This window comes from Benincasa hispida, chromosome 6 (genome assembly GCF_027475165.1).
Source record: "Benincasa hispida cultivar pf3 chromosome 6, pf3_genome.v1.1, whole genome shotgun sequence".
Lineage (NCBI taxonomy): Eukaryota > Viridiplantae > Streptophyta > Magnoliopsida > Cucurbitales > Cucurbitaceae > Benincasa > Benincasa hispida.
Window position 1 is genome coordinate 46333687 of NC_143483.1, and position 27529 is coordinate 46361215.

A 27529-nucleotide genomic window follows, 5' to 3' on the forward strand; every position below is an offset into this window, starting at 1 on the left:
TGATTTGGTGGATGCTTGGAGTGTGCCTATATTTTGATTTGAGACAACACTTAGATTATGCCAAGGTCTTGACATTGGGATGAAATTTTGTTGGTACCCAAATCTTAGTTTGAATTTGGAATAGAATTTGAGGTGAAATTGAATCTCGATCAATTTTGGTTTGAGATAAAAATTTAGGATATGCTCAAATTTTAATAAGAGACCAACTGAGACATTTTTTTATCCGCAATTTATTTTGATTGAAGATAAAAACTCAATGTTGAATAATTTGAATTTGAAATAAAATTTGGAATATGACCAAATTTCAATTTGGGATAAATTTTTTATCTTTCCCGCAATTTAATTTGAAAATAGGGATGAGAGAACCTAAATTTTTGATGAATTTGATATAAATTTGGAAGATGCCCAAATTTGAGATTGTATCCACAATTTAATCTTAAAGTTGTACAATTTGATTTTAAATAAAATTTGGAATATGATCAAATTTTAATTTGAGAGAAGTTTTAGATCTTACCACATTTTGATTTGGATATAAGGATATGAACTTAGATGAAATTGAAATAAAATTTGGAATATGCCCAAATTTAAATTTTAACCGAAATTGAAATCTTTTATTCATAAATTAAGTTGTATTATTAAAATTTTATAATTAGTTTAAAAAAAAAAACTTTATGCAACATGTACAATACATGTAGTATCAAACTAGTCCTCGTTAAGTGATCTCATTCCCAAAAGTTTTATTTTTTATAATTTAGTTTAAAATAATCATTGAAAATGGTACAACATATATACTTTTCAACTTAGTTGTAGTTGGTTTTTATTTTTCTTTTTTCTTTTTTCTTTTTTTAAAAAAACCTTAAATTTACATTTTGTTTGCTCTAGATTATTGGTTAAGTATGAGAGAAATAGATGCATTTAAAATTGTGACATTGGACTAATCGATTCGAATACGTACGATATAAATTTTGATTGCATAAAGAATATTTTAAGGGGCTGTCTGGGGGTTCAATATGAGTTGAGATGGGATGAGATCCAATATCATCTCATTGTTTGGGAGCCCTTTTTTGTATGTTACACATTTCAAATGTCCAACCCACTGATTTGTAAATAGTAAGGGGGTTGTTTGGGGTGCAGAGTTGATATAAGATGTCTAGAGTTCATATGTCTTGGGAGTTCATATGTCTAGGAGTTCACATATGGGTGCATAGTTGTTTTGTCTGAGTTCATATGTCTGTTTGGGGGTGCAGAGTTGATATAGGATGTGGGTTATCTATTGTAGTTTTCCTAACTCTAAAATATGATATAAAAGAATATGTTCAAATGATCTACTTGTTTGTTTTGGAATTTTTTTTTATACCATGATTCTACAAATGGTTTGTTTGAATAAAATTTTGATTGAATTTTTATTAAGTAGACATATTTTTTATAATCATGAATTATGGTCTATGTTTTAGTTTTTTATCTTTCCGTCCAAAATTCATTTTAAACAAAAGCAATTATTTTACAACTTTGATTTCTATTAGTTGTTTTGAAAAGTTTAGACAACTACTTGGAATCATTTGATAAAGAAAAAAGTTCATTTTAAATAAAAGCAATTATTTTACAAGTTTGAAATATATTAATTGACTTTGGAAATTTAGACAACTATTTGGAATCATTTAATAAATAACAAAATCCGTTTAAACAAAAGCAATTATACTTGTTGCACAAAAAGTAGATACTAGCTTATACAGGGTCATATTTTCCCGCTTGTTCACAAGGTGCACATGGTATATATATATATATATATATATATAATATATACTATGGATTGACAAAAGGCCAAAGTTACATACACAAAAAATATATATAATTCGATGTTGGATTGGTATCCAATCTCTTGTATTCTCGTAATTTGTAAACTTTGTATAAATAAATTGTTGTTAATAAAATAATTGTTATTTTATAGGCATGCACTCAGTCCAATAAACTAAGATTCTACGATATTTTATGTAATTTAAACAAATATGTAGAGGCATACAAGTTGATCTTGTTTAAATAATAACCTAAATGGTCTGTAGTAGATGGATAAGACTAGTACCTTATCCTGGTGACATTATGGATACAGTCTGCTTTATAGATATTACAAGTGTTGTAAAGTGCTACCAATGATTTGATCATGATCATTCGTATGGAGACATATGAGCGAGGTATCCCAAACAAAGAGTTTGTATAAGATCGGGCCACGAAATGGTTAGTCTCATTATATAACACCGTTAATAGTAGAGACTTACATTTCACCAAGATGACCACAGGTAACATGACATGAATCCTAAGTGAGTTGTGAACTCCTGCTCATGAAGACAATCATTTGATTTGCATGAGAGTAGCCAGATTGCCAACTCAATAAGCTTACCATTTCGGGATTTGTCTGATTGGGGAGTTGGGAATATAGCTATACAAGATAGAATTCTTGTTCCCTAATGTCGGGTAAATAGATAAATTGCTCAATTGAGGGCTGATTCAAGGGCATGAAAAATGTGACCACACCCTCTTCTAGCCCGAGAGGGACTTGGTCATAGTTGGACTGTGACTTATTAGAAGAATCAATGGTACGTAAGGAGTCAAATGTAACTACAGGGGCAAAACGGTAAATTTGACCCCAACTGTACTTACGAGCAATTTGTGAAAGGTCATCACACTATTGATTGGTTATATCCAATTGACACTAAATATATTTGTAGTGCGAAGAGTGCAACTGTCGGTCTTTATTAGAGTGACCGATAGTTAATGGAAATTGGGTAATTTAATTGAAAAGTTTAATTAATTATCCAAGTACCACTAGAGCTTAAGTCTATAAGTCCATAAAGTCCCTTTTGTAGCTCAACAGATATTCAATTAAAAATTAATTTTGGATTAATTTGAAATTTTCAAATTAATTGAAGGAATTAGTTATATATGAATTAATTATATATATGATATAATTAATACAATGTATTTGATACCTTATAGTATAAGGTATTTTGAAAAGAATTTGAATATGATTGACCTTTTGTCAATCCATAGTATATATATATATCTTGTGCACCTTGTGAACGGGCCAGAAAATATGGCCCTTGTATAAGCTAGTATTACTTTTTGTGCAACAAGTATAATTGCTTTTGTTTAAAAGGATTTTGTTCTTTGTTAAATGATTCCAAATAGTTGTATGAACTTCCCAAGTCGATTAATAGATTTCAAACTTGTAAAATAATTGCTTTTGTTTAAAATGAATTTTTTTTCTTTATCAAATGATTCCAAATAGTTGTATAAGCTTTTCAAAACAACCAATAGAAATCAAACTTGTAAAATAATTGCTATTGTTTAAAAGGAATTGTGGGGTAATTAGATTATTTTTGGGTGAAAATTGAATTTAATAGGAAAATTCGGTGTTCTCAACTTATTTAGGGGAAAGGGGTGGATTTTTTGTCCTTATCCGAATTTTTTTTTCGTACATTTAAAAAATATATATATATCTGTCAGAATGCGTCTGTTCAACGGATGCATTCAGACCTCAATTTCGTCTTCTTCCACTTGTTCCACCTTAAAGCCCTCCATCTTCCCCTTCATTCTTTCATCTTCACCCGGATCGAATTCATCTTCCCCTTCATTTTTTCATCTTCACCTGAAAGAAATTTTCATCTTCCTACAACAAATTTTCATCTTTCTTCATCTTCCTTTACAGACAACAAACACCCGAAAATTCCCTTCATTTCTTCCACTTTCTTCTTTTATTTTCAAATATTGATCATCTTCTACCTTCATTTCCACCTTCATATTATTAGTTTGTTTCAGTGTAGTATTTGGTAAGTTGATATATTTTTGTTATTTAACAAAAAATTAAGTTTTTGATAATCTTTACTAGTTTTTTTAATGTTTATTTTGGATATTGTATTGGAGAAAAGTTCTACAAACCATTATTCAAAGTTTTTTTTGGTAAGGAGCAATATTTTTCTTTTAATAAGTTGATATATATATTTTTTTATAGTGGGTTAATTTTTTTATATTGATTCTCATAATTTTTTTTATATTGGTTTAATTTCATAAATTATCACAAGGGAGAATTACATGTGATTAACATTGTGTTATATATATTTGGGGTTAAGTATTAAAAATATGTTATTAGACTTCTAAATGATTCTAGGTTTTTTAATAACATAATAAATTCAAAGTCAAATGTACTAACGGGTTAATTGGAAAAATAAGGTACTTTATAAAGATAATTAGACAAAAGACACGTTTAAAACTATTTAGACGAATAGGATATTATTTTTGTTTATATTGAAATGATTGGCTTTGAAAAGAAAAATTTTACATTTGAAATCATTAATAATTTATTTTTCTCTAATTTTTTAGCATCATACGTAATAGAAAAATAATAAAAATCACATTTTCCATATCTTTTAGCATCAATGTAAAATGAGAGATTTTTTACAAGAAAAAAAATTACATTTTCTCCATTTTAGTAAAAATAATCCAACTCAAATTTTTAAAAATAAAAATTTATCTTTAATTTACGTTCAAATAAAATTTTAACGAAATCTAACAATAGGTATTTAAATATGTTCCTAATGGAAAAAAATAAATATTTTGAAATTTAAAATTTATATTTAAATCTTTTTTCATTTTGCCAAAATTTTAAAATTTATTAGTAGTTTTGAATGTAAAATTAAGAATATGTTTCTAATGGAAAAAATTAGTGATATTACTTTATTTTGTAGAGAAAAGAAAAGAAAAACTAAAATGAATTAAAGAAAGAAAACGAGATCTAAAAATATATATTTAAATAAGAAATTAAAGTTAATAGATAAAGATAATTAAACAAAAAGGTACTTTAGAAAAGAAAAATTTTAGACAAATGTACTTTACAAGGATAATCAGACAAAAAGACACTTTTAAAACTATTTAGATAAATAGGATATTATTTTTGTTTATATTGAGATGATTAGCTTTGAAAAGGAAAAATTTTATATTTGAAATCATTAATAATTTATTTTTCTCTTTTTTTTTTTTATCATCATACTAATAGAAAAAAAAAAAAATCACATTTTCTCCATTCTTTTGAGTAAAAATAATCTAACTCAATTTTTTAAAAATAAAAAATATTTTTAATTCAAGTTCAAAGAAAATTTAACGAAATCTAAAAATAGGTATTTAAATATGTTCCTTATGAAAAATAAATAAATATTTTTAAATGTAAAATTTATATTTAAATCTTTTTTATTTTGCCAAAATTTTAAAATTTATTAGAAGTTTTAAAAATAAAATTAAGAATATGTTCCTAATGGAACAAAATAGTGATATTACTTTATTTTGTGGAGAGAAAAAAAACTAAAACGAATTAAAGAAAAAAAAACGAAATCTAAAAATAGATATTTAAATAAGAATTTAAAGTTAATAGTGGTATTGGATTTAAACTAAAATGTTTTATTTTATAATGGATTAATTGGAGAATTTATTTTATAGTGGATTGATTGGAGAATTTATTTTATAGTCGGTTAATTGGACCTTTTATTTATGAAATAAAACAAAAATGTAAAATGTCCATAATTTTGTATTGGTTTTTTTTATTTTGTTTACGTAGCTATTATTTCTTAGAAAAACTCTACAATCAAGTCATTTAAAGGTTATATATATAGTTATTTACTATTATTTGGAATGATGTATTGATTATTGATTATTGAATATTTGAATGTTAATATTAATGTTATTATTAGTATTATTGTTGTTGTTGTCTAGTCAATTTATTTTGGATTATTCACCTTAATGTTGTCAATTTTATGATGATTAAAGAACAAAAATTCATGTCAATGTAAAAGAATATTTATGATTGATTTATGGTCAAATGATGATGCATGACTTTAGTAACAATATTTATAATGATTTTGTACCTAATTTTTATTATTATTTTGTTTGAAGGTGTATATTATTATTTTTTTTAAAAAAAACATCCCTTTATTTAAAAAAAAAAACATTCCTTTATACAAATAGCAATAACACATTAATATAGTTGGCCTAATATATACTTACATATATTATGATAAAGGCTAAATTACGATGGACTTTGTGGAAACTTTTATGTTATATTCATGGAAACATTGTTAATGGGCCAAATGGGATAGAATATGATAGGCAACCATCTCTTCGTATAAACATGCATCGTCAAGTTGTCTTCAACACATTAATAGATGGATTATGTGATGCATTATCCATAAATAGAGATGATGGGGTAAAGGTAATATTTAGATATGGTAGTTATGTAGCAGGATCTACATTTTATATCCCCATCTCATTACGAAGTGAGGTTGATGTACGGTTCATGATGAGCAACGCTCCATACCCTTCAAATAGATTTGAACTGTATATATCCAAACCCAATATCCCCAAGTCCAGCCTCAACGAGAAAAGAAGTTGAAACTATTATTGAGTTGGAAAGTCATGATGTAGAGGATGAGCATTGTGATCTAACTATTGCCATAAACGATGAAGAAGTTGAAATAGACGATGATGATATCGATCTAGATCAACTACCTGGTCAATTTTATGGCGTTCATGAAGTCTCCAAAACATTTACTGAGATAGACCTGAATGAGATGAGCATTGAACCTGATTCGACAATGGGGGAGGACACTGATATGGGGTTTGATTCATTGCTTAAGGGGATGATATTCAATTCCAAATTGGATTTAAAAAAATGCAGTGAAAAACTATTCAATCATCCGACATCAAAATTTTAAATTCATTGAGTCAAATAAACCAACATGGGATGTTAGGTGTAAAAGATATGGCAACGAGTGCACGTGGAGACTTTGCATTGTTTGCCGTAAAAAACACAGTAACTTTGAAATTACCCAGTATAATGGCCCGCATTCATGTGTATATGCAAGACCGAGTCAGGATCACAATCAATTGGACTCATATTTAATTGCATCTGAGGTAAGTAGCATAGTGGGAAAAAAAATTGTTACTTGACATCAAAACATTACAAGATATTATCTTGAAAAAGTATGGTTATTCCGTTAGTTACTTGAAAGTGTGTGACGGAAGAAGAAAAGCAATTGCGAAGATATTCAGAGATTGGATCAAATCGTATAATTTGCTGCCTAAATGAATGAATATCTTACAAATCACAAACCCCGGTACAATCGTCCATTGGAGGCTAAATGAGGTGGATTATGATGAAATGATTGTAATGTTCAATAGCGTGTTTTGGTCGTTTGGACCTGTTATTGAGGGTTTCAAGCATTATAGGCCATTGCTTCAAATTAAAGGGACCCATTTGTATGGGAAGTATGAAGGAACATTGTTAATAGCTACCTCAGTCAATGTAAATGGTCACGTCTATATAGTTGCGCACGCTATTGTACCGGAGCAAAGTGTTGACTCATGGGGCTAGTTTTTGATAAATTTATGGGATCATGTGGTGCATAGAAGGGAGGGAATGTGTCTAATTTCATATAGACACAAAGACATTATATTTGTCGTTAGAAACCCTAACAATTGAGTTGGAGTACACCACAAATTCTGCTTGCGACACGTGGCAAGTAATTTTAACGACAAATATAAAAATAGTCTATTGAAAAGTTTGGCATATAGTGCAGGATCGAAATTTCAAGTTCGAAAGTTTAATGACTATATGGCCGAACTTCAAACAACAAACCCTGATTGCTTACTATATTTTGCTTCTATAGATCATAAGCAGTGGACACAATCACATGATGGTAGTCATCGTTGTTAGGGTTTATGCCCTAAAGTCTTGTGTCTTGTAGTTTATAAACAATTTGTATGAACGTTTGTGATGTATATATATAATATTTACTTCACTTCTTAATTTTGCACATTTGGATGTTTTATTGCTTTAACACAAACCAATAAACTTAAAATCCCTGGTTTTCTTTATGTAACTTAAACATGTATGTGGTAACATACAAGTGAATCATGTCTTAAGTGACAACCAAAATGGTCTATAGTATATGGATAAAAGAAGGAAACCGTATCCTAGTAACGCTACGGATGCGGCCCGCTTTGTGAAATAGTTACAAATGTTGTGACTTGTCATAGATAATCTGACCTTGATCATTCGTGTAGAGGTCATGCGAGCGGGGGCATCCTATACAAAGAGTTTGTATAAGACCTGACCACGAAGTGTTAACGTCTCATTATATAACCACATTCATGACAGAGACTTCACTTCACCAGGATGATCATAGGTAACATGACCTCAACCTTGAGTGAATTGGAAACTTCTGCCATTGAGGGGGATCCTTTTATTTGCTTGGGTGCGAGTGGCCAGAGCGCCGATTCAAACCTACTACTTTGGGGATTCGTCTGATTTCGGAGCTGGGAACTCAGCTACACAAGATGGAGTTCACTCATTCCCCGAAGTAGGGTAAGTAGATAGATTTCTCCCTTAAGGACTGATCCCGGGACTTGAACGATGTGGCGCCACACACCTTCTCATAGCCCAATAAGTGTTCACATATAGTATGACTAGTTATATTGTTCATTAGATGGATCAGTGGTTCTTAAGGAGTAAGATGTAACTATAGGAGTATAACGGTAAATTGACCCAGCTGTACTTATGAGCATTTGTGAAGGGGCATCGTACTGATGATTGATTACATCAGATGGACATAGAAATATATCTGTGGTAAGAAGTGTTCAACTGTCGATCTTTAGTGGAATGCTTGGCAGTTAATGGATGGTGAATATCATGGCTAAAGAGTTTAGTCAGTTATTCACGTACCATTAGAGTTCGAGCCATAGGTCCATAAGGTCCCCGGTAGCTTGGATACAAGTTGAGAATCAGTTTTCGGGTCAGTTTTAAATTTTCAAATTCAAATTCACAAGACGGAGTTCGATTATATATAATATAATTGAACTAGTTAAATATATGTGATATAATTGACTTTATGTATGAGATATATTAATTTGGAGGAAATTAGATATAAATATGATTTATATCTAGTAGAGGAAAAATACTATGGTTAATATATGATATTAAACCATAGGTTATGAATATAATGTGATTATATTTATTATTTATTAATTGGACAATTATAAGATAATTGGCCGGCATTTCTTCTGTTTTCATAACGGATGAGTAAGATGAAGAATCGTTTTGAGACGCTTAAATAGCTCACAGTGTGTTGCGATTCTAGAGAGTCGTCGCTTAGTAAATCAGAGCCTATACGAGTGTTGTTTACTAAACAATCGCTTACACCCGCGCGTGCTGATTACTAAACGATTGTTTAGTGCCCGAGCTTAACTAAACAATTGTATAGACGATCGCTTAGCTTTTCCTACACGATTACTATACAATCGTATAGACGATCGCTTAGCTTTTCCTACACAATCGTATACTTCACCTAAATGATCAAGCATTTTGTCTATACAATAGACGAGTCTTTCTCCCACTTGCTTGATCATTATATATGATCTATCTTCCTCATCCTCTCTACCAAATCTGAACAAAGCACACTCTTTGGATTCTCACTCTGAGAATACTGAGGGTTCCAAATGGTGATGTCGTCCATTTTCTTCACCTGTTCGTGGTAAACGATTGGGTGTTGCTGAACGATAGCTTGTCATTCCAGCGAAAGCAAGATTTGCTACGATGAGAGTTTTCAACCGATAAGTTTACTTATTCTCCTGTTTATTAATCTCTAAGCATGTCGGTAATTTAGTATTATAATGCATATCTGTATGTGTGAATGTAAATGTGGTAATTCTGTCACAATGACTTTGGAAATACTCGTTTTCGCTCAGAGGTACTATTGTATAAGAGTTCCTTCAATTGGTATCAAAGCCCTTGGTTTCTGATATTCCAAATTCATTATTGCAAAGAATTGCATTTTCATTATCGGTGGTGCAACATGTATACTATTTGTTTTAATTGTTAAATCGTTTGTGGATTAATAGAGTTCTATGGGATGAAACCTCGGTTTGTTAAATTCTTTTACATTTCCAGTTAATTGTAAAGGCCCCTATATTTTTTGGCATAATTAATTACTATCGAGTTTGTAATTTCAAAGTTAGTTTTAGTATTGAGTCGTTCGTGAAGAAATTTGAAGCAAGGGTTGTTGTTCTTCGAGGAAAAATACGACCAAGCGTTGGTCGAGTCGTGTAGACGATGAGATAGACGATCACTGAGTATCGGATGCTCGGGTGTCGTTTAACACGTGCGCGTACTAGACGATCGTATAGCTCAGTAAGCCTCATCGCTCAGTTACTAACTATATGATCGTGGAGTAAATGCGTGGTAAATCGTTTACCTTTCATGTGTTAAGCGATCGTTTAGATGATCAGGCTTTGCGGCCTCGTTGTCGTCTATGCGATCATTTAGCTTTCGCGCCATCGTCTAGTGTGCGCTACACAATCGTTTACTGTTGGAAGGAAAAATTTATTAGGGACGGATGGGGTTATGCCGCAATCATGCGTTAGACATGACTTAAGCTATGCATTTACGCCCATGCGTCAGAAGTCATGCGTCGGAGTGAAAATGCATTAATCTAGTATACAATGACCATGCATTCCTATCACAAGTTTTCTTACGCTCGCACCAAGTATAACGCAAACGCAAGTTTCTCGGATAATCCGAGGTCGAGCACAGGGAATTGTCACTCAATAATGTTGGTGAAGCAATGCGTTTGAGGCGATGAATAAAAATAAAAAGAAGAAGTTTAATGGATTTACACACTACTCCTACTCCTATCTAAACAGATTGAGCAATAGAAGACTTGCAATGAGAATAGATAGATACACAACAACCATTAACGTATAGTAATGTTTATTATCTTAAATCGCTTGAGTAATCCCAGCTCGTCACACTAACGCATTGCACACCTCTCAGTGGCCAGTCGTATAACTATATCTCTATAGTGCATGGTTGTGTTGAGCATAAGATCGTGCCTATCTCTAGGAACAATGTATACTTTGCTTTAGTGCGTTCCATCTCTTACCTTCTCAAGTAGTTAGATGTGGCTATTTAACTTATAGACAAGCAATGCAACAACCAGACAAACGTTGCTACAGCCTTTCACTAAGCAAAGAGGATTAACTCACTATACTTGCACAACTCACACCTCTCGGTGGGTTGCTACATGCCTTCTATCTCTAAGTTACATGATTAAGTATGCGATCGCCTTTGATAAATAAACGATGAAGGTAAATGATGATAAAGATAAAGATGGTGAAGAAGATGACATTGAAGGAAATAAGAGATGCATTGATTTTAAAATGTCTTAATATCTTAAGCTAAAATGTAATACAATACAAAGGTTAGAAGAAAAATGAAGGACTCTGCATCAAGGCTGTCGATGGTGCCATGGATGAATGGTGGAGATGTCTCTCTTGAGCTCTATCTTCGGCGAAAGCTCTGGTCATCACTCGGTCTGGTTTGTGGAGGTGAAGAATTCTCACTGAAAATCTTGCTTAAGCTCTCATATGTGATCGCAAACGTCTGCCATGAGGCAGAAGTTCAGATGTCTTTAAATGAAGGTCCAAAGGCTATTTGTAGAGTTTAAACGACGAAAGCTATCATGATTGCGTCATGGATCACTGTTGCTTTTGTCGCGGTATGGGCAAAGTCATATCGTCTTATCTCGTTGATACTCCCAAGGTATGCGTCTGAGCTTTGATTCAACTGAAGCATCAACGTGTTCTACCTATCTTGCGATCGTCCTTCTATTATGGTTGTCACTTCGTGGCCGCAATTCCCAAATGATCACTGCATCCGCTTGATCACCGCAACTTCCATGCGATGGACGCATTCAATCACCGCAACTTCCATGCGATGGACGCACGCATTTGTCTTTACGATGGACGCATGCGTTTGTCTTTGCGATCGCCTAGCTTTAGCGCATGCGTTTGTCTTTGCGATTGCTTATTTCAAACACATGCGTTTGATTCCTATGTTAGCTACAAAAATAGACACTTTGGCTTGGAGTAACGTATAATATTGGGGTCAGTGAGGATTTAGGTGCTAATCGGCGCAAAACTCAAATTTTCACAAATACTAAGTATTATCACCGCATTTTCTACTTATTAGCCCTCATGATTCTAAATAAAAGGCTTATAATAACTGGTATTTTTGTCAGTTATCATTTACCTGAAGGCGTTTACTAAACGATGGAGCTTCGCCTGGAGGTTCAAGACCCGGTTCGCTCGTGAACTGGTTTGCTCGGTGGAAAAATGTAATAGATAGAATTTTTCATTCCGGTTTTGTATTGGTTCATCCCGGTCCATTAATCTATGGTTCTATACATGCAATGTATAATTTATTTTTTATGTCATATGGTATGTCATATAAGAAAATCCACCTTAGATTATGCATTGGTCATGCATCTTCTCTTTAGTATAAGTGTTATGATTTAGAAAAATATGATTTAAATTACGTAAGTACTTACTCATGCATCATATAATATAAGAGTTATATTTATGCATGCTTTATTTATTATGAGTTATGTTTATAAGCGTTATAAATACCTTGTTGTGTGGCAATGTATGTTTTAGTTGTTTCTTTTATAAAGGTTATAAAATGAAATTAGAACTAAAGTCAATAATAAAAGGTTAAAGTGTAGCAAATCTATATAGAATGGACTTTTTGTCTAAGGTAGGTTCTGTCTAGGTTGGAATATTTAAGGTGACGGCAGCGGAACTTGTTTTATTTCAAAGACAAAAGTTATTTTTTAGCATACTCAATAAATGACTTAGATTATAATCAGTAGCCAGATTGTCTAGGTTAATGAACCTCTAGGTAGAACATTCAGTGGGAGGTACTTGGGGTATATGATACCTTTTTAAACCTTTCATCCTTCATAGTCCACATCGTGAGATCGACCCTTAGCCTCGTGGCACCCTGGGAGTGTCTCCCTAAAGGATGGTGTTTGGGTAGGTCAATATCAAGGTAGATGGAGAGAATGTTCATAGTAAGTGAGAGCGGGAAGTGTGACAACATATCCCACGGTCTCCCTCGTTGGATTGAATAAAGTTTCTGCGCATCGCCTCGAGGCACCCTGGGAGTGTCCCCCTATAGAATGACAGTTTTGCGCGTTTCTTTATTTGATCTCCTGTAAGAGGATAAGGTTACTTAGTCTATTGTCTTGATATGCTTTTTTCCTACGGTGGGCGCCTTAGGGCGGGATTTTGGGACCGAAAACGAAGGGTTACACTTATGCGGAATTGTTAAGGGTTAACAGTTCTGGACCAAATAAAGGATGGTTGTTAGGTTCAGTTCCAAGAGTTGGTTCTGCCTAATGGTTAAGAATCTCTCATCCTAGTGAATGAGCATCTAATCACCCTACCGGTGATGTTTGTCCTGCCTCGCTGGGACATCATTGCAAAATAGAAGTCTTTAACACTTAGAGTACTTAGAAACTGTTTTACTAAAACTAATTGGTTAATATGTGGTTTAGCAAAGTCTTATAAAAGTTTATTCATTTTTCAGCAACAGTTTTAAAAATGGCTACAGCCACTATTAGTTTACTTAGAGCCGAAAAACTGAATGGCCACAACTATTCGTGTTGGAAACATATGATCACAACGATACTCATCATCGAGGATTTGAAGTTTGCCCTTACGAAGGACTGTCCTTCTATTCCAATTTAGAACGCTACTCGAAATGTTTGGGGGGTGCACGAGTGATGGACACGGGCAAACAAGAAGGCCTAAGCCTATATCTTGAGCAGTCTTAGTGACGTGTTGGCCAAGAAACATGAGTCCATGGTCTTAACACAGGAAATCATGGAGTCCCTGCGGGGAATGTTCAGACAGCCGTCTGAATAGCTCAAGCATGAGGCCCTGAAACACATCTTCAGCTCCAAAATGGAGGAAGACACCTCTGTTCGTGAACATGTGCTTAATATGATGGTCCACTTTAATGTGGCGGAGATGAATGGATCTAAAATCGTTGAGAACAGTCAGGTTAGCATTATCCTGCATTCATTGTTAGAGAGCTTCCTTCACTTTGTTAGTAATATGATTCTTAACAAAATGGAATATACCCTTACTACTTTCCTCAACGTGTTGCAGACTTATCATTCCTTGTTGAAAAGTAAGGAGAAGAGGGTAGGTGAGGCAAATGTTGTCTCGTCTTCTAAAAACTTCCATTGAGGTTCGACCTCGGGGATAAAGTTTGCACCTTCAACTTTTAACTCTGGAAAGGGGAAGAAGAAGAATAGTGGTAAAGGGAAAGGAAAAGTGCCTACTAACCCGCCACCTGTCGCCCAGAGGAAGCGTCCACCACCGGTTGAAAAAAGAACATGTTTCCACTGCAACCAGGACAGACACTAGAAGAGGAATTGTCCTTGCTATTTGAAGGAAATGAAAGCAGCCAAGGCTAAGGCCAAAGCAAACAAAGGTAAATGTAATTTACTTGTGTTAAAAACTTGTTTCGTGGAAAATGATGATTCAGCCTGAATAATCGATTCGGGCGCTACTAATCATGTTTGTTCTTATTTTCAGGGGATTAGATCCTGACGATAGCTAGAGGCTAGTTAGATGACATTGTGAGTAGGCACCAGGAACGTCATCTCAGCTGTGGTAGTGGGAGGCATTTAGTTAACTATACATAATAGGTTTATTGTATTAAAAGATGTCTTTGTAATACCTGAACTAAAAAGAAACCTTATTTCTGTAAAGTGTCTATTGCAATGCAAATACACTATTTCTTTTAATGTGAATAAAGTGTTTATTCATAAGGATGGTGTTGAAATTTGTACTACTAAACTAGAAATTAACTTGTATGTGCTAAGACCGTTAACTTCAAGTTCCCTTCATAACATAAAGATGTTTAAATATGTCGTAACTCAATCTAAACGTCAACGAGTTTCTCCAAAAGAAAATGTCCAACTTTGGCACCTTCGATTAGGGTACATCAATCTCAATAGGATTGAGAGATTGGTGAAGAATGACCTTCTAAGCGAGTTAGTAGAAAATTCTTTACCAGTGTGTGAATCTTGCCTTGAGGGTAAGATGACTAAAAGACCTTTTACTAGAAAAGGCTATCGAGCCAAAGAGCCTCTAGAATTAGTACATTTTGACCTTTGTGATCCTATGAATGTGCGAGCTCGAGGAGGCTATAAGTACTTTATCAGTTTTACTGATGATTACTCTAGATGTGTGTACGTTTATCTAATGCAACGAAAGTCTGAATCTTTTGAAAAGTTCAAAGTATTCAAGATTGAATTTGGGAATGCTTTGGATAGACAGATTAAAACACTTCGATCAGATCGAGGTGGAAAGTTTTTTTTATTTAGCTTATCTTTTACAAAACGATCGTTTAGTGCCCGAGTTTTACTAAACGATCGTATAGACAATCACTTAGCTTTTCCTATATGATTACTAAACAATCATATAAATGATCACTTAGCTCTTCCTTCACGATCGTATACTTCACCTAAACGATAAGGCATTTTGTCTATACGATAGACGAGTCTTTCTCCCACTTGCTTGATCATTGTATACGATCTCTTTTCCTCCTCCCCTCTACCAAATTCGAACAAAGCTCACTCTTTGGATTCTCACTCCGAGAATACTGAGGGTTCTAAGTGGTGGTGTCATACCTTTTCTTCATCTGTTCGTGTGAAGACTGTTCGTGGTAGACAATTGGGTATTACTGAACGACAGCTTGTCGTTCCAGTGAAAGCGAGATTTGCTGCAAAGAGAATCTTCAACCAGTAAGTTTACTTGTTCTCCTGTTTATTTATCTCTAAGCATGTCAGTAATTTAGTATTATGATGCATATTTGTATGTGTGAATGTAAATGTGGTAATTATGTCACAATGCTTTTGAAAAAATCCGCTTCCGCTCAGAGGTACTCTTGTATAAAAGTTCCTTCAATTGGTATCAGAGTCAATTTCTGATATTCCAAATTCATTGCTACAAAAAATTGCATTTGCATTCTTGGTGGGTGCAACATGCCTACTATCTGTTTTAATTATTAAATCGTTTGTGGATGTATAGATTAATGGAGTTTTATGGAATGAAACCTTTGTTTGTTAAATTCTTTTACATTTCCAGTTAATTGTAAAGGCCCTTGCATTTTCGGGCATAATTAATTGCTATCGAGTCTGTAATTTCAAAGTTAGTTTGAGTCTTGATTCGTTCGTGAATAAGTATTTATTTTTGCAGACAATAAGGGCATAATAGACGGAATTGTCCTAATCGAGCTCGTGATGCGACTTAGTTATATATTTTAAATTGTTCTTATTTATTATAACTTCTTTTACTTATTTATTCTTTATTAATTGTCATTGTATTTATTGAACGATATATTCTTTATTAATTGTCATTGTATTTATTGATTGTAATCACGTTGATTTTTACTAATTATTTAAGTTAAATTTAATATTATTTTTATGGGATCAGATCGACGAATATGTTACCACAGGGACATACAACGACTTGGTTTTGTACTTACAATGCAGCCATACATCCGAGGCTGTTTGGGAAGACGAGCATATCAATGCTATGCATTGTCGGCGAAGAGAGGCTGTTATTCGAAGGCAAGAGAACCCAGACCCTCGTATATTGAACTATCTACGAGCTGCAAGATTCTATGAAGTCTCTTGTATCAAATTTATACAACTAGACCCTAAATTTATACAATTAGACTGGCATCTGATAACGACATCAGTAGAACGATGACAACAGGAGACACACACTTTCCACATGTTGCATGGAGAGTGTACAGTTACACTTCAAGATGTAGCTATTCAATTTGGACTCTCGATTAATGGAAGACCATTGATCGGGTCACTAAATTATGACTGAGAACAAATTTGTGCCCTTCTTTTAGGCGTAACCATGAATGACGTCGTTCTTAGGGGAGGTTATCTAAGCCTACTATGGTTAGCTGATCAATTTAACAACTTCGCCCATCTACCAGATAATGCAGATGAAGAGGACCTGCAACGATATGCTCGAGCATATATTCTCACGTTGATTGGAAGATTGGTATTTCCTGACAAATCCAACAGCAGAGTGCACCTGATGTATCTTCCTCTCTTGGTAGATTTTGATGTTACCAGGACTTACAATTGGGGGGACTGGATATCTTGCATGGTTATATAAACAACTATCCAAGGGTGCAGTTATAGATGGAAAAGACATTGCAAACCCACTTCTATTGCTGCAAATTTGGGCATGGGATCGATTTCCTCTTTTAGCGCTTCGACGACTCCATCGATATGAGAACAACTTAGGTTACAGACCACTTGCAGTACGGTAAGCATATTTACCTCATTGTTGTTGTGTTCATTATGAAATACTAATAGCTAAAATTCAACTTGTGATTGTTGTAGATGGAATGACAACTATTCTGTAATTAGAGCTTCGATGCATGTTCTAGTACAATATAGGCACATACTAGATACGCATATACTTAACCAGGTAATATTTTATTCATTCATATATCATATATTCATAAGGTTTCAATCTTCTGGTTCATTTATATTTTGACATATATGCATGCAGATTATTTGGGAGCCATATAATCATTTCATCCAACTGCCATATTGTCTTGATGGTAACGAGATATAGACACCCAGATGTCCATTCATATGCTTTTTCGTTGTGGAGTGGCATCACCCATATCATGTGATGCGTCAATTTGGGATGTTGCAACAAATTCCTCAACCTTGCAACACAGACGCTCGACTCCATTCACACGATCTAAGGGGCAGGCATGGACAAGACTGGATTGCATATTTGGCTCCTCAAATTTCAATTTGGGAAAATTGTCAGAGTTTGGTTGTTAATGGACCTCCTATTAACGATGGTGTAGGTACTGAGCTTGGATATATTGAATGGTATTCCACTATGAGCAGGCGACACATAACTAAAGCATAAGCATCTTATCACTTGTTGGTATGAGTTTATTATTTACTAGGATTGTTTGATTTTATTTCTTCATTGCACACCAAAATAAATTTTAAAGTCATTAACTTGTTATTCAGTTCTTTTTCAGGCCGAGCTTCCAAATTTGCCATTATCTGCTTAAAGAGCCTTGCGTAAACTCATCTCTATATATCGAGTGCGATATTTCAATGATGATATTCCAATGGAAGAACAAGGTGGTCTAACAAGACATCATGATGTTCCTACTCGACCTAATGTTCGGAATGAATATCCAACAATGCCACTCGATCATTTTACACATACTTCCATGATGTCCTCTCCCCCAACATTTGAATTTTTTTCCAACAACCCTCAATACACTAAGTATGGAAGAATAACAAACTTCACATGTCAATCCAGATGTCTATGATCATTATGTAATATATCGACAATGTAGTGAGGGTATACGTTTTATAGAGGAAAGCCAACCATTAAGTGTAAGAGAGTGTGGCGATCGTGGACACTATGTGACTCAACATGATCGATCCAGGCATATCAGAGGATCTTCTTCTAGTCGTGAATAAAGATCATTGTACATATAATTAAAATTATTAATGAAATTCAACCACGAAAATGCACTTGCAATCTACAACACATCCTAAAGAACCTTGAATATTATTTACAATAGTCGAAAGTTAATATCTATATTTTTGCATAAGTTTCTAACAACTTTAAACAAAAACATAATTTGAAATTAAAAATTAATATTGAGTATATCAAATCAGTCATAGAAATTTCTTAATCTCAAAGTAACATTATTGTTTATACTGTTAAAAAACTAGTAATATTACTATCAAAATAAAAAACGAGATTAGTAAGATAGTTGATTTTAGGTAACAATGATTTATAATCAAACAAGTGGAATATTATTAACTATAAAAAAACAAAGTAATGAAAGAATTGGGGTTTGGGTTGTTAAAAAAATGAAAAAAATAAAAGCAAATAAATATATATATATATATATATATATATATATATATATATATTATTATTATTTATGAATGCATCTCTTAGAGACACATTATTATTTTATTTTATTATTTTTTTTTAAGAATACATATCTTCAAGAGACACATCCTTATTTATTTATTTTTAATGAATGCGTCTCTTTAAGAGGCACATTTAGTTGGAAAAAATAAAAATAAAATAATCCGTCAGATAAGGATAAAAAATTCACTCCCTTCCCCCTAAATAAGTTGAAAACACCTCATTTTCCCTAATTAAATTCGATTTTCACCCAAAAATCTAATTAACCCAGGAATTTTGGAAGGAAATATCCAAAACTAAAACCTAGACCATAATTCATGATTATAAAAGATATGTATACTTAATAAATTTCAATCAAAATTTTAGTCAAACAAACCATTTGTAGAATTATGGTATAAGAAAGTTTTGAAACAAACAAATAGATCATTTGAACAGTTTATTTTATATCAACTTTTAGAGTTACGAAAACTACACCAGATACTCCTGACATTCTATATCAACTCTGCACCCAAAACACAAAAATATGAACTCAAACAAAACAACAATGTACCATAAACACAGACATATGAAGACATATACACTTCAGACATCCTATATTAATTTTGCACCCCAAACAACCCTTATTATCTTGGCATCTTGGGGACCATAGCGCAACTTTTTATATACTAGTTCAAATAGGTTTTCATTAAACCTTATTTAACTATAAATTATCTCTATCCATTATGTCCATGTCTAGGAGGCTAACTAATTAAATCACATAATAGCCCAAGCTAATAAAATAACTCAATGTGATAAAATATTAATCCACGTACATAGTCAATGTTTTATTATACGTAATTATTAGTTATGTATTGTAGATAAATTTATATATAACTCAGACAACTCAATCCAACCCAACTCGGATTGGATTGGCTATTTTATTCGAGTCTTTTGATTGCTAACCCAAACGATCAAAATATTCGAATTGATCTAGAAAAAATAACCTCAACGCAATCCAATTGAATTCATGTACACCCAATTTTAAAGACAAAAAATGCAACATTTTAAGATTTAAAGGCCGGATGAAAACTAAACACAAAATCTAACTACCAACCATGTATTTGTTTTTAAATAAAAATTAAACGTAGACATGGATTATAAAACCCCGAAATTAAATCAAATTGTAAATTAGAAGACAGTACACGTGTACGGTCAGGATGATACTTCAAAAGATAGGTTAAACGCGCCGCAGTGTTACTCCACTTTTGCCCTCGTCTTCCATAAAAAGGGTCTTAAAAAACCCTAGAGCCATTTTCCTTCGCTCTTAGCAGTCGCCGTCGTCGAAGGGAAGGGTTTCTCAACGAAGAGCTCCAATGGTCCGTCTCTTTATCTTCCTCTTTCTCTCTTTCATTCTCTTTCTATGCTTCCAATGGCGTAGATCAATGTCTGAGACGTGTTTCCTTTTATCACAGGGTATTGATCTTGTAGCAGGAGGCAAGAGCAAGAAGACCAAAAGGACTGCCCCCAAGTCCGATGATATCTACCTCAAGCTCCTTGTCAAGGTTGTTTTTTCTAATCATCTTGCTTTCACGTGGGTTTTTCTTAGAATATAGAGATAAGTTATTTTGGATTCCTTTTTTGAATGAAAAAATATGTTGTGATTTTAGTTAAGATATCGTGAATGGAGAACGGAGTTTCCAATCTAATTCTTCCAGCATTATTTTGAACATCCTTTTTTGTTGTGGTTGAAATCTCGTTGTTTGATAAGAGAGTAGAGCAACACTTATGTGCAGTGATGATATTTGTGTATCCCAGCTCATTATGAGATCTTTCGTAGGTCAAGGAATGAACGATTTCCACATTTATCTGAGCCCAGGTTTAGATTTAATTTTCTTCTTCAGTTTGAACTATGAAGCAGAAGATATCGTTAATCATTGCCCTTTAGTAAATTGTATCTATTCTTGTTCTCATGGAGTCAATGTTTTAATTTCTTTTTTAATTATACTTTAAATGGAACGCGATTGTTTTATCAGACGCAATGATGAAATATGTGATACCCAGCTCATTATGAGACTTTCTAAAGGTCAAGGACTGGACTATGTTCACATATTTATCTGAGCTCAAAGTATTCTACCTCAGAAGTTTGTTTCATGTGCTTTTGAATTTGGATGTAAAATAAAGATGAAAAATATGGGTCGTGTATAAATTACCGAACCCCTTGGCGCTTCCTTTTGCTGTTTCAATCGATGACTTCTTTTTCTCTGCATTTTGTAAAGGATGTGCTGGCTTTTCAATACTGATAGTTCCCTGTGATGTTTTGTGTTTTTTAACCATGCTAATACTGATCACTAAGTCTCTGCTGGGTAATCATCTTGTTTTTTGTTTTTTCTTGAAAATAAAACCTATGTACACTACTTTCACCTCCAAATTTCTTCCATTGTTATCTACTTTTCATCCATGGTTTAAAAAACCAAGCCAAATTTTGAGAACTAAAAAAGTAGCTTTCAAAAGGTTGCTTTTGTTTTTGGAATTTGGCTAAGAATTCAACCATTGTACTTAAGAAAGATGCAAATCATCATAAAAAATGTTGATGAAATAGGGTCAATTTTCAAAAACAAAAACCAAAAAGCAAATGGTTATCAGATGGAGCCTAAATGACTGATCTTGAAGTTCTCTGAGGGAACTGGCCTGTAGTCTTAAATCAATTATTTCCATAAGAGCTTTGTGTCCTTTTGCGTATCTATTATTTTAATTTTTTTTTCCTCCAAGCTCAATAATGTGGGTTTGTAATCCAAACTGGGGAATCTATGTTGTTGTTGTTGGGTCTCTTCCCTTTTTTCTGTGGTTGAAATCAGCTATGATTTGTTCCATGCTTTACAACATTTTTATCATTTAATTATGCTTATTTCGGTTGCTTAAACAACGGATCTTTATTGTGTTTAATGAATTCAGTTGTACCGGTTTCTTGTTCGAAGAACTGGAAGCAATTTCAATGCAGTGATCCTCAAGCGCTTGTTCATGAGCAAGGTGAACAAGCCACCAATTTCATTATCCAGACTTATCAAGTACATGAAGGGAAAGGTGTGTGCTTCTATTATGCACTACACTTTCTTTACATTTTGATTACCGCTTTCTAGGAGTGATATTCCATTATCTAAATTCTCTGGTGGTTAACATGGTGTAGGAAGAAAAAGTTGCCGTCATTGTTGGAACTGTGACAGATGACATTCGTGTCTATGAAGTCCCAGCTTTGAAAGTTACAGCATTGAGGTTTACTGAGACTGCAAGGGCAAGGATTGAGAAGGCAGGTGGTGAGTGTTTGACATTCGACCAGCTTGCCCTGAGGGCTCCTCTTGGCCAGAATACGGTACGATGCTTATGCTAATGCAACTGTGATGCTTGTATAAGGCTCCTCAATAGACATAAATAACAAACAAATAAATAAAATGCCGCTGAATGTTATAGATGCCTATTTTATTCACCTGTCCTCTAATTTGATCAGTTCATGCTTATCTTGGTAGCCGCCAGTTTGTCAAACAACATGGACTAATGCTTAGATTCATACTTAATGTTCTGTTAATTTTTGGTTTCGAAGGTTCTTCTTCGTGGACCTAAGAACTCTCGTGAAGCCGTGAAACACTTTGGTCCGGCTCCTGGTGTGCCTCACAGCCACACGAAACCATACGTGAGGGCAAAGGGAAGGAAGTTCGAGAGAGCAAGAGGAAAGAGAAACAGCAGGGGATTCAGAGTTTAGTTTCAGTATATGTTCAACCCTTTTTGTGAGACAAAATATTCACGTTTTGCTAGACTTGCAGAAATATTATTATGTGAGATCCAGTCATGTCTTAGTACAAGTTTTCCTTATAAAACCAAAATCGGATTCACTGGAAGATATTGTTTCAAGACTTTGCATTTTTTTCTCAGTTAACTTCATCTGATTGTTTTACTTTTAATTATTATCGAAGTTTGGTGAGAATTTGATGAAAACCTTGGGAGATTAGGGTGGAATTTGGATTTTTTTAAAATTATGATAGCATATTTTCCTGTCATTAAACAATTGTTTTGTTATTTGATTTTATATGTATTTATGTACCGCCAGAAATTTCCCTGTGATATTTTTAAAAGTTTCACCAAGTCTTTTAAAAACTTTTTTATGATAGTTTACAGTAGAGTATAGTTTTCGAAAAATATCCTTTTGGTCTAAGTTATTTTGGTCTCGGCTTCAAAATATGTTATCTTCAAAATATCCTTTTGGGTTCTAAATGTTAAAGTTTTTGTTTCAATTGTTTTGAAATTTACTCTTTTAATTTTGATTTTTATTAATTGTTCACTTTCTAGTCTATTATGTTTCTTTTTCTTCAACGTGGGTTCAAATAACTGACCATTTGAACCATTTGAACTATCCAATCTAAAGGGTTGGGTTTGTTTTTTTTTTTGATTCGATTGTGTTGGGTCGGGTCGCGAGTTAGCTAAAAAAATTTGGGTGGATTAAATCTAACCCAAATTTTATATATATTGGTAATATATATATATATATCTGTCTTTGTTTAAAGCTTGATTACTTTATGTTGATTAATTTGTGATTTTTTAATATTTTTTAAAAGTTATGACATTTGTCTTGGTTTTAAAGCTTTCAATAAATATCGTTGATAACTTGGTATTTGAATTAGTAATGTGTTGTATATAAATTTATATAGTTTTAATTAAAAAGAAAAAATAAGTTATAATCTAACAATTCAATTCAACCTGAATTTTAAGGGTTGGGTTGAAGACTTTATTTAATTCATTTGGATCGTTGATCCAAACTCGTTTGAAGCATGTGGATATCATATTTACATTGATATTGTAGTACGTATGTTATTGACATTGTAGTTATGTTATAAATAGTTGTATGTTAAAATTTAGGGAGCATTTGTTGTATGTGGAATGTCATATTCACATTGATTTTGTAGTATGTATGTTAAAACTTAGTATTACTTCGTAGTTTTGTATGTTATAAATAGTTGTAAATACCACTCTTATATTTGGAGTGTATATGTAAATCAATGTTAAACTACTATATATATATTTAATAGGGGACTTGTCACACCCACCTCTATTTTATTTAATTTAATTAAATTAATAACTTGGAATGATGGAGTAAATAGAGTAAATAGAATTAATATATGAGATGAGAGATTTTTTGAAGTGTTTTTGATCATCCATCGAACATTAAAGAGTAGGGTAAAGTGAAGACAAATAAATGAATGAAGGTATAATTTTGTTATTAGAAGATTGAAAAGAGAAAAGAAAAGAAAAGAAGTTAAAAAGGAGGTGTAGATTTGTAATGAATAAAAGAATGTTAATTAACAAGTAATTTAAAGTGAAAAAAATTGAAAATTGAGGGGTGAAAAGTATGAAGAGGATCAATATTTAGGCCTGACTTGAATGGCTTGAATAATAAGTCCAGATTTGAGTTGAAAGCCTTTGGTTTCCATGAAACTCATATTCACTTCTTCATCACTTTCTCCACTGAAAAACTCTCCCAATTCAATCTCCAACCAACCATCTTCCCTCTCTCTCAGAACCCTAATTTCCTTATAATTCTCTAAATTATTATTATTATAGGAAGTTAGTGCTAATTTTCTGGCTCTTTCCCTTCTGTTCCCATAAAACAGATACTCCAAATCTTGCTTCTTCTCATCTGATTTATGGTGTAACCAAACATAGGCTTCACGGATATTATTATTATTATTATTTCCCAATTGAAGAGAAAGTTGAGCTGGCATTAAATCCAATCCATAAGCTCTCTCTGAAATCTTCAACAAAAGATATGCTCCATACTTTGTGTTTGATGATACCATTTGGGTTCTGATTTTCCCTTTGATTTCCAGCCAACTCACTGTTCTAAGCTCCACCACTTCTGGGAATCTGCACATTTTTTTTATTTATTTAATCAAAGCTTAATATATTTAATTGGGAGAGTTACAAAAATAAAGAAGAAAAATACCTTGATTGAGGATGAGATTTCCAGCTCCAACAGAGTGGATCAGAGCTCCATGTGATACCCAACTCTCTTGCAGATAATGTGTAGCTAATTTTCCCCCCAAATCTATCCAACTCAAACCTCTATTCAAAATTAAAACATTTTATTATATATTATTATTCTTTTTTTATTTCAGTTCACTAACAAATTAATTGAACATCCCAAAATCTTACGGACTTCAAATTTTTTATTTACCTTTCTACCGCCGTCCAGCAGGATCGGACAACAGAGTCGCAAGAAAACCTCTCTCTTCGATTTCAACGGAGACTCGCCCGAGATATCAGACGCCGCCAGAATCTCCTCGTAGTTTTTCGGCAAAAATCTCCCCCACACCACGTCGGATTCCGCTGCCGATCGAAACACCGACGAGACCAGGGATAATTTCCCCACATCGGAGGGACTTGTAAGTGACAGAATTGTGGAAACACAGTCCTCCGGCAACACTCCGATGCTCCAAATTCCGGCCATTCTCTTTGCAATTTTTCTCTCTAATTTTTAAGTTGGGTCTGTTAAGAGATGGAATTTGGGAGTTGGGATTTTATAGCAATCACTTTCTCTCTCTTTATCTGTTTAAATATTTAAAGTCTGCTGGTTTAATGAAAACGATGAGATTAGATGCAGTGGATTTAATAAATAAAAGGGATGACAGTAAGTTGAGATTAATTGCAATTGTTCTTTTTTCAGAAAAAAAAAAAGCCTATTATTTAATTAAAAAACTTAAGTTTTCTTATAAATTTTTTTTGGTTGATGATAAATTTTGATGACATAAGAATTTGAAAGAGACCATAGTAATTTTTTTTAAAAATGTCTAAACTTTTAGTACGTGTTTTTAATAAATCTTAAAATTTGCCATTGTTGTTAGTTTATTGTTATTTTTTCATGAAAAAGTTGTCTTTTATTAGCATTTGTTTAATAATTGTACATCAATCAAAATTTGTCATGTGACTAATTTTTTTTTTAAAAAAAAACTATGTGTTTTAACGTATTTTTTTTACTCGATAAGGTATTGAAATGTATGGATCAAGTAAAAATATATTCATATAATGTTTTTTCTTACTTGAAAATTATTATTATTATCTAATAAATTTTGAAGGTTATATCTAATATTTGTTGAACAATGACATAATTTAAAGATAGATTTATTAGAATTATGTAGACTAAAATTAGATAATCAAAAGAATAAGAGCTAAAAAAATAAATATAATTTACATAGACTAAAATAATATTTTAACAAAAAAAATTTATCAGATATTAGTACAAAATTGTAAGTAAAAAGGGGAAAAAAACCTCAGATGACATTTTTTTCTCCATTAAAATTTTAAGTCTACTAAGTAAATATTGGCTATCTGAAGTTAATACCTAACCCTTTTTTTAAAAAAATAAAAAAGAATATTTAACCTGTTAGCAACTTGGGGGTGTGAAGTTGATGGATTCAAACCCAATGGTTGAAGGTTGAACGACTTGGATCGAATATGGTAGCGCCGAAATCTTCGTGTAAAAGTCAGTCAAATTCTTTGGAGATTGTGAATGGGGACGATTTTAATTTATCAGAGGTTGATTTTTCTTAAAAATTTTAATCTCGCTTCTTCGGTATATATTATTCATTTTATAAAGTCCCTAGATAAGAGAACAAAGTGATCCATAATTGAGCTTTATTGGCTCTTCTCTTCGGTGCTTTCCTGCGTCTAAGATGATGTATTTGCTAAAAAAAACTATTAACAACTTAAGAAAATGACAGAGAGAGAGAAAAGAATTTCAACGTCTGACTTTAAAGAACATCGGTACCTATCAAATAGGACCGAACTGAATTATTCCCACTTTGATGATTTTATTTATTATTATTAATTTTTAATTTCGTCACATGTAAATTTGATTAATTGCATTGAAAAGCTTTCTTCTTTCCATTAATGGTAATGAATATTATATGAAGAGTTGTTGCTTTTAGAGTTTCCTATGAACCTTCCTCAACGGGTACCCAAAACTGACCACCCCCTCCCACTTTTGGACTCCAATTACAACCATTTCAATATTCAAAAAGTCAATTATTTTCTTTTCTTTTCTTTTTATTTGAAAGGTTGAAAAAGTCTGTTAATAATAGGAGAAAATACCATTTTGGTCTTATACTGTTTTCGAGTATAGAAAAATGAACAAAAATATTTATAAATAATAACAAAACATCACAGTTTATTAGATAGATTGGAATAGACTAAGACACAAATAGTAGTTTATCGCGACTTATCTTCGATAGACTGTGATATTTTGTTATCATTTGTAAATATTTTCAATAGTTTTACCATTTAAAATAATTTATCTTTGGTCTCTATATTTTTTAATGTATGTATATTCAATAAATCCTTGATTTTTCTCAAACTTAATTTTAGCGATATTAAATAAATAATAATAATATTTTTTAGGTAAGGAAATACAATAGAGAATTTTTCACAGATAGAAAAAAAGTAACTATTTACAGAAATAGCAAAAACAAAATTAATAGACACCGATAGACTTCTATAAATCTCTATCAATGATAAACATGTATCAGTTTTCATTGCTCATAGTATCAATGATAGACTTCTATCAGTCTCTATCAGTGATAGGTTTGTATAAGTTTCTATCACTAAT

General features: G+C 32.7%; 2 protein-coding genes and 2 non-coding genes across 4 annotated transcripts; 3 read left to right on the forward strand and 1 right to left on the reverse strand.

Moving 5' to 3' along the window:
- Positions 1-20096: 20096 nt before the first annotated feature.
- RPL18 (ribosomal protein L18) lies at positions 20097-22772 on the forward strand. The gene is made up of 5 exons (XM_039035302.2): positions 20097-20258; positions 20355-20444; positions 21835-21963; positions 22067-22249; positions 22478-22772. The coding sequence occupies exons 1-5, from the start codon at positions 20256-20258 to the stop codon at positions 22634-22636; spliced, it is 564 nt and encodes a 187-aa protein (XP_038891230.2). The 5' UTR covers positions 20097-20255; the 3' UTR covers positions 22637-22772.
- On the forward strand, positions 20668-20760 carry LOC120080635 (small nucleolar RNA snoR69Y). The gene has a single exon (XR_005482588.1). It is a non-coding gene; the product is annotated as a small nucleolar RNA snoR69Y (small nucleolar RNA).
- On the forward strand, positions 20911-21008 carry LOC120080636 (small nucleolar RNA snoR69Y). The gene has a single exon (XR_005482589.1). It is a non-coding gene; the product is annotated as a small nucleolar RNA snoR69Y (small nucleolar RNA).
- A 1412-nt stretch (positions 22773-24184) lies between the features above and the next one.
- On the reverse strand, positions 24185-25456 carry LOC120080208 (F-box protein PP2-B13-like). Its single transcript, XM_039034785.2, has 3 exons — positions 25103-25456; positions 24872-24990; positions 24185-24792 (listed from the first exon to the last, which is right to left on the reverse strand). The coding sequence occupies exons 1-3, from the start codon at positions 25373-25375 to the stop codon at positions 24288-24290; spliced, it is 897 nt and encodes a 298-aa protein (XP_038890713.2). The 5' UTR covers positions 25376-25456; the 3' UTR covers positions 24185-24287.
- Positions 25457-27529: the final 2073 nt, after the last annotated feature.

Coding starts and splice junctions, on each gene's coding strand:
- RPL18 (XM_039035302.2), top strand. Junction 20,445..21,834: donor ACCTCAAGCTCCTTGTCAAG/GTTGTTTTTTCT, acceptor TAATGAATTCAG/TTGTACCGGTTTCTTGTTCG. Junction 21,964..22,066: donor TCAAGTACATGAAGGGAAAG/GTGTGTGCTTCT, acceptor AACATGGTGTAG/GAAGAAAAAGTTGCCGTCAT.
- LOC120080208 (XM_039034785.2), bottom strand. CDS start 25,375: ATGGCCGGAATTTGGAGCATCGGAGTGTTGCCGGAGGACTGTGTTTCC. Junction 24,991..25,102: donor TGCTGGACGGCGGTAGAAAG/GTAAATAAAAAA, acceptor AATTTTGAATAG/AGGTTTGAGTTGGATAGATT. Junction 24,793..24,871: donor AAATCTCATCCTCAATCAAG/GTATTTTTCTTC, acceptor AAAAATGTGCAG/ATTCCCAGAAGTGGTGGAGC.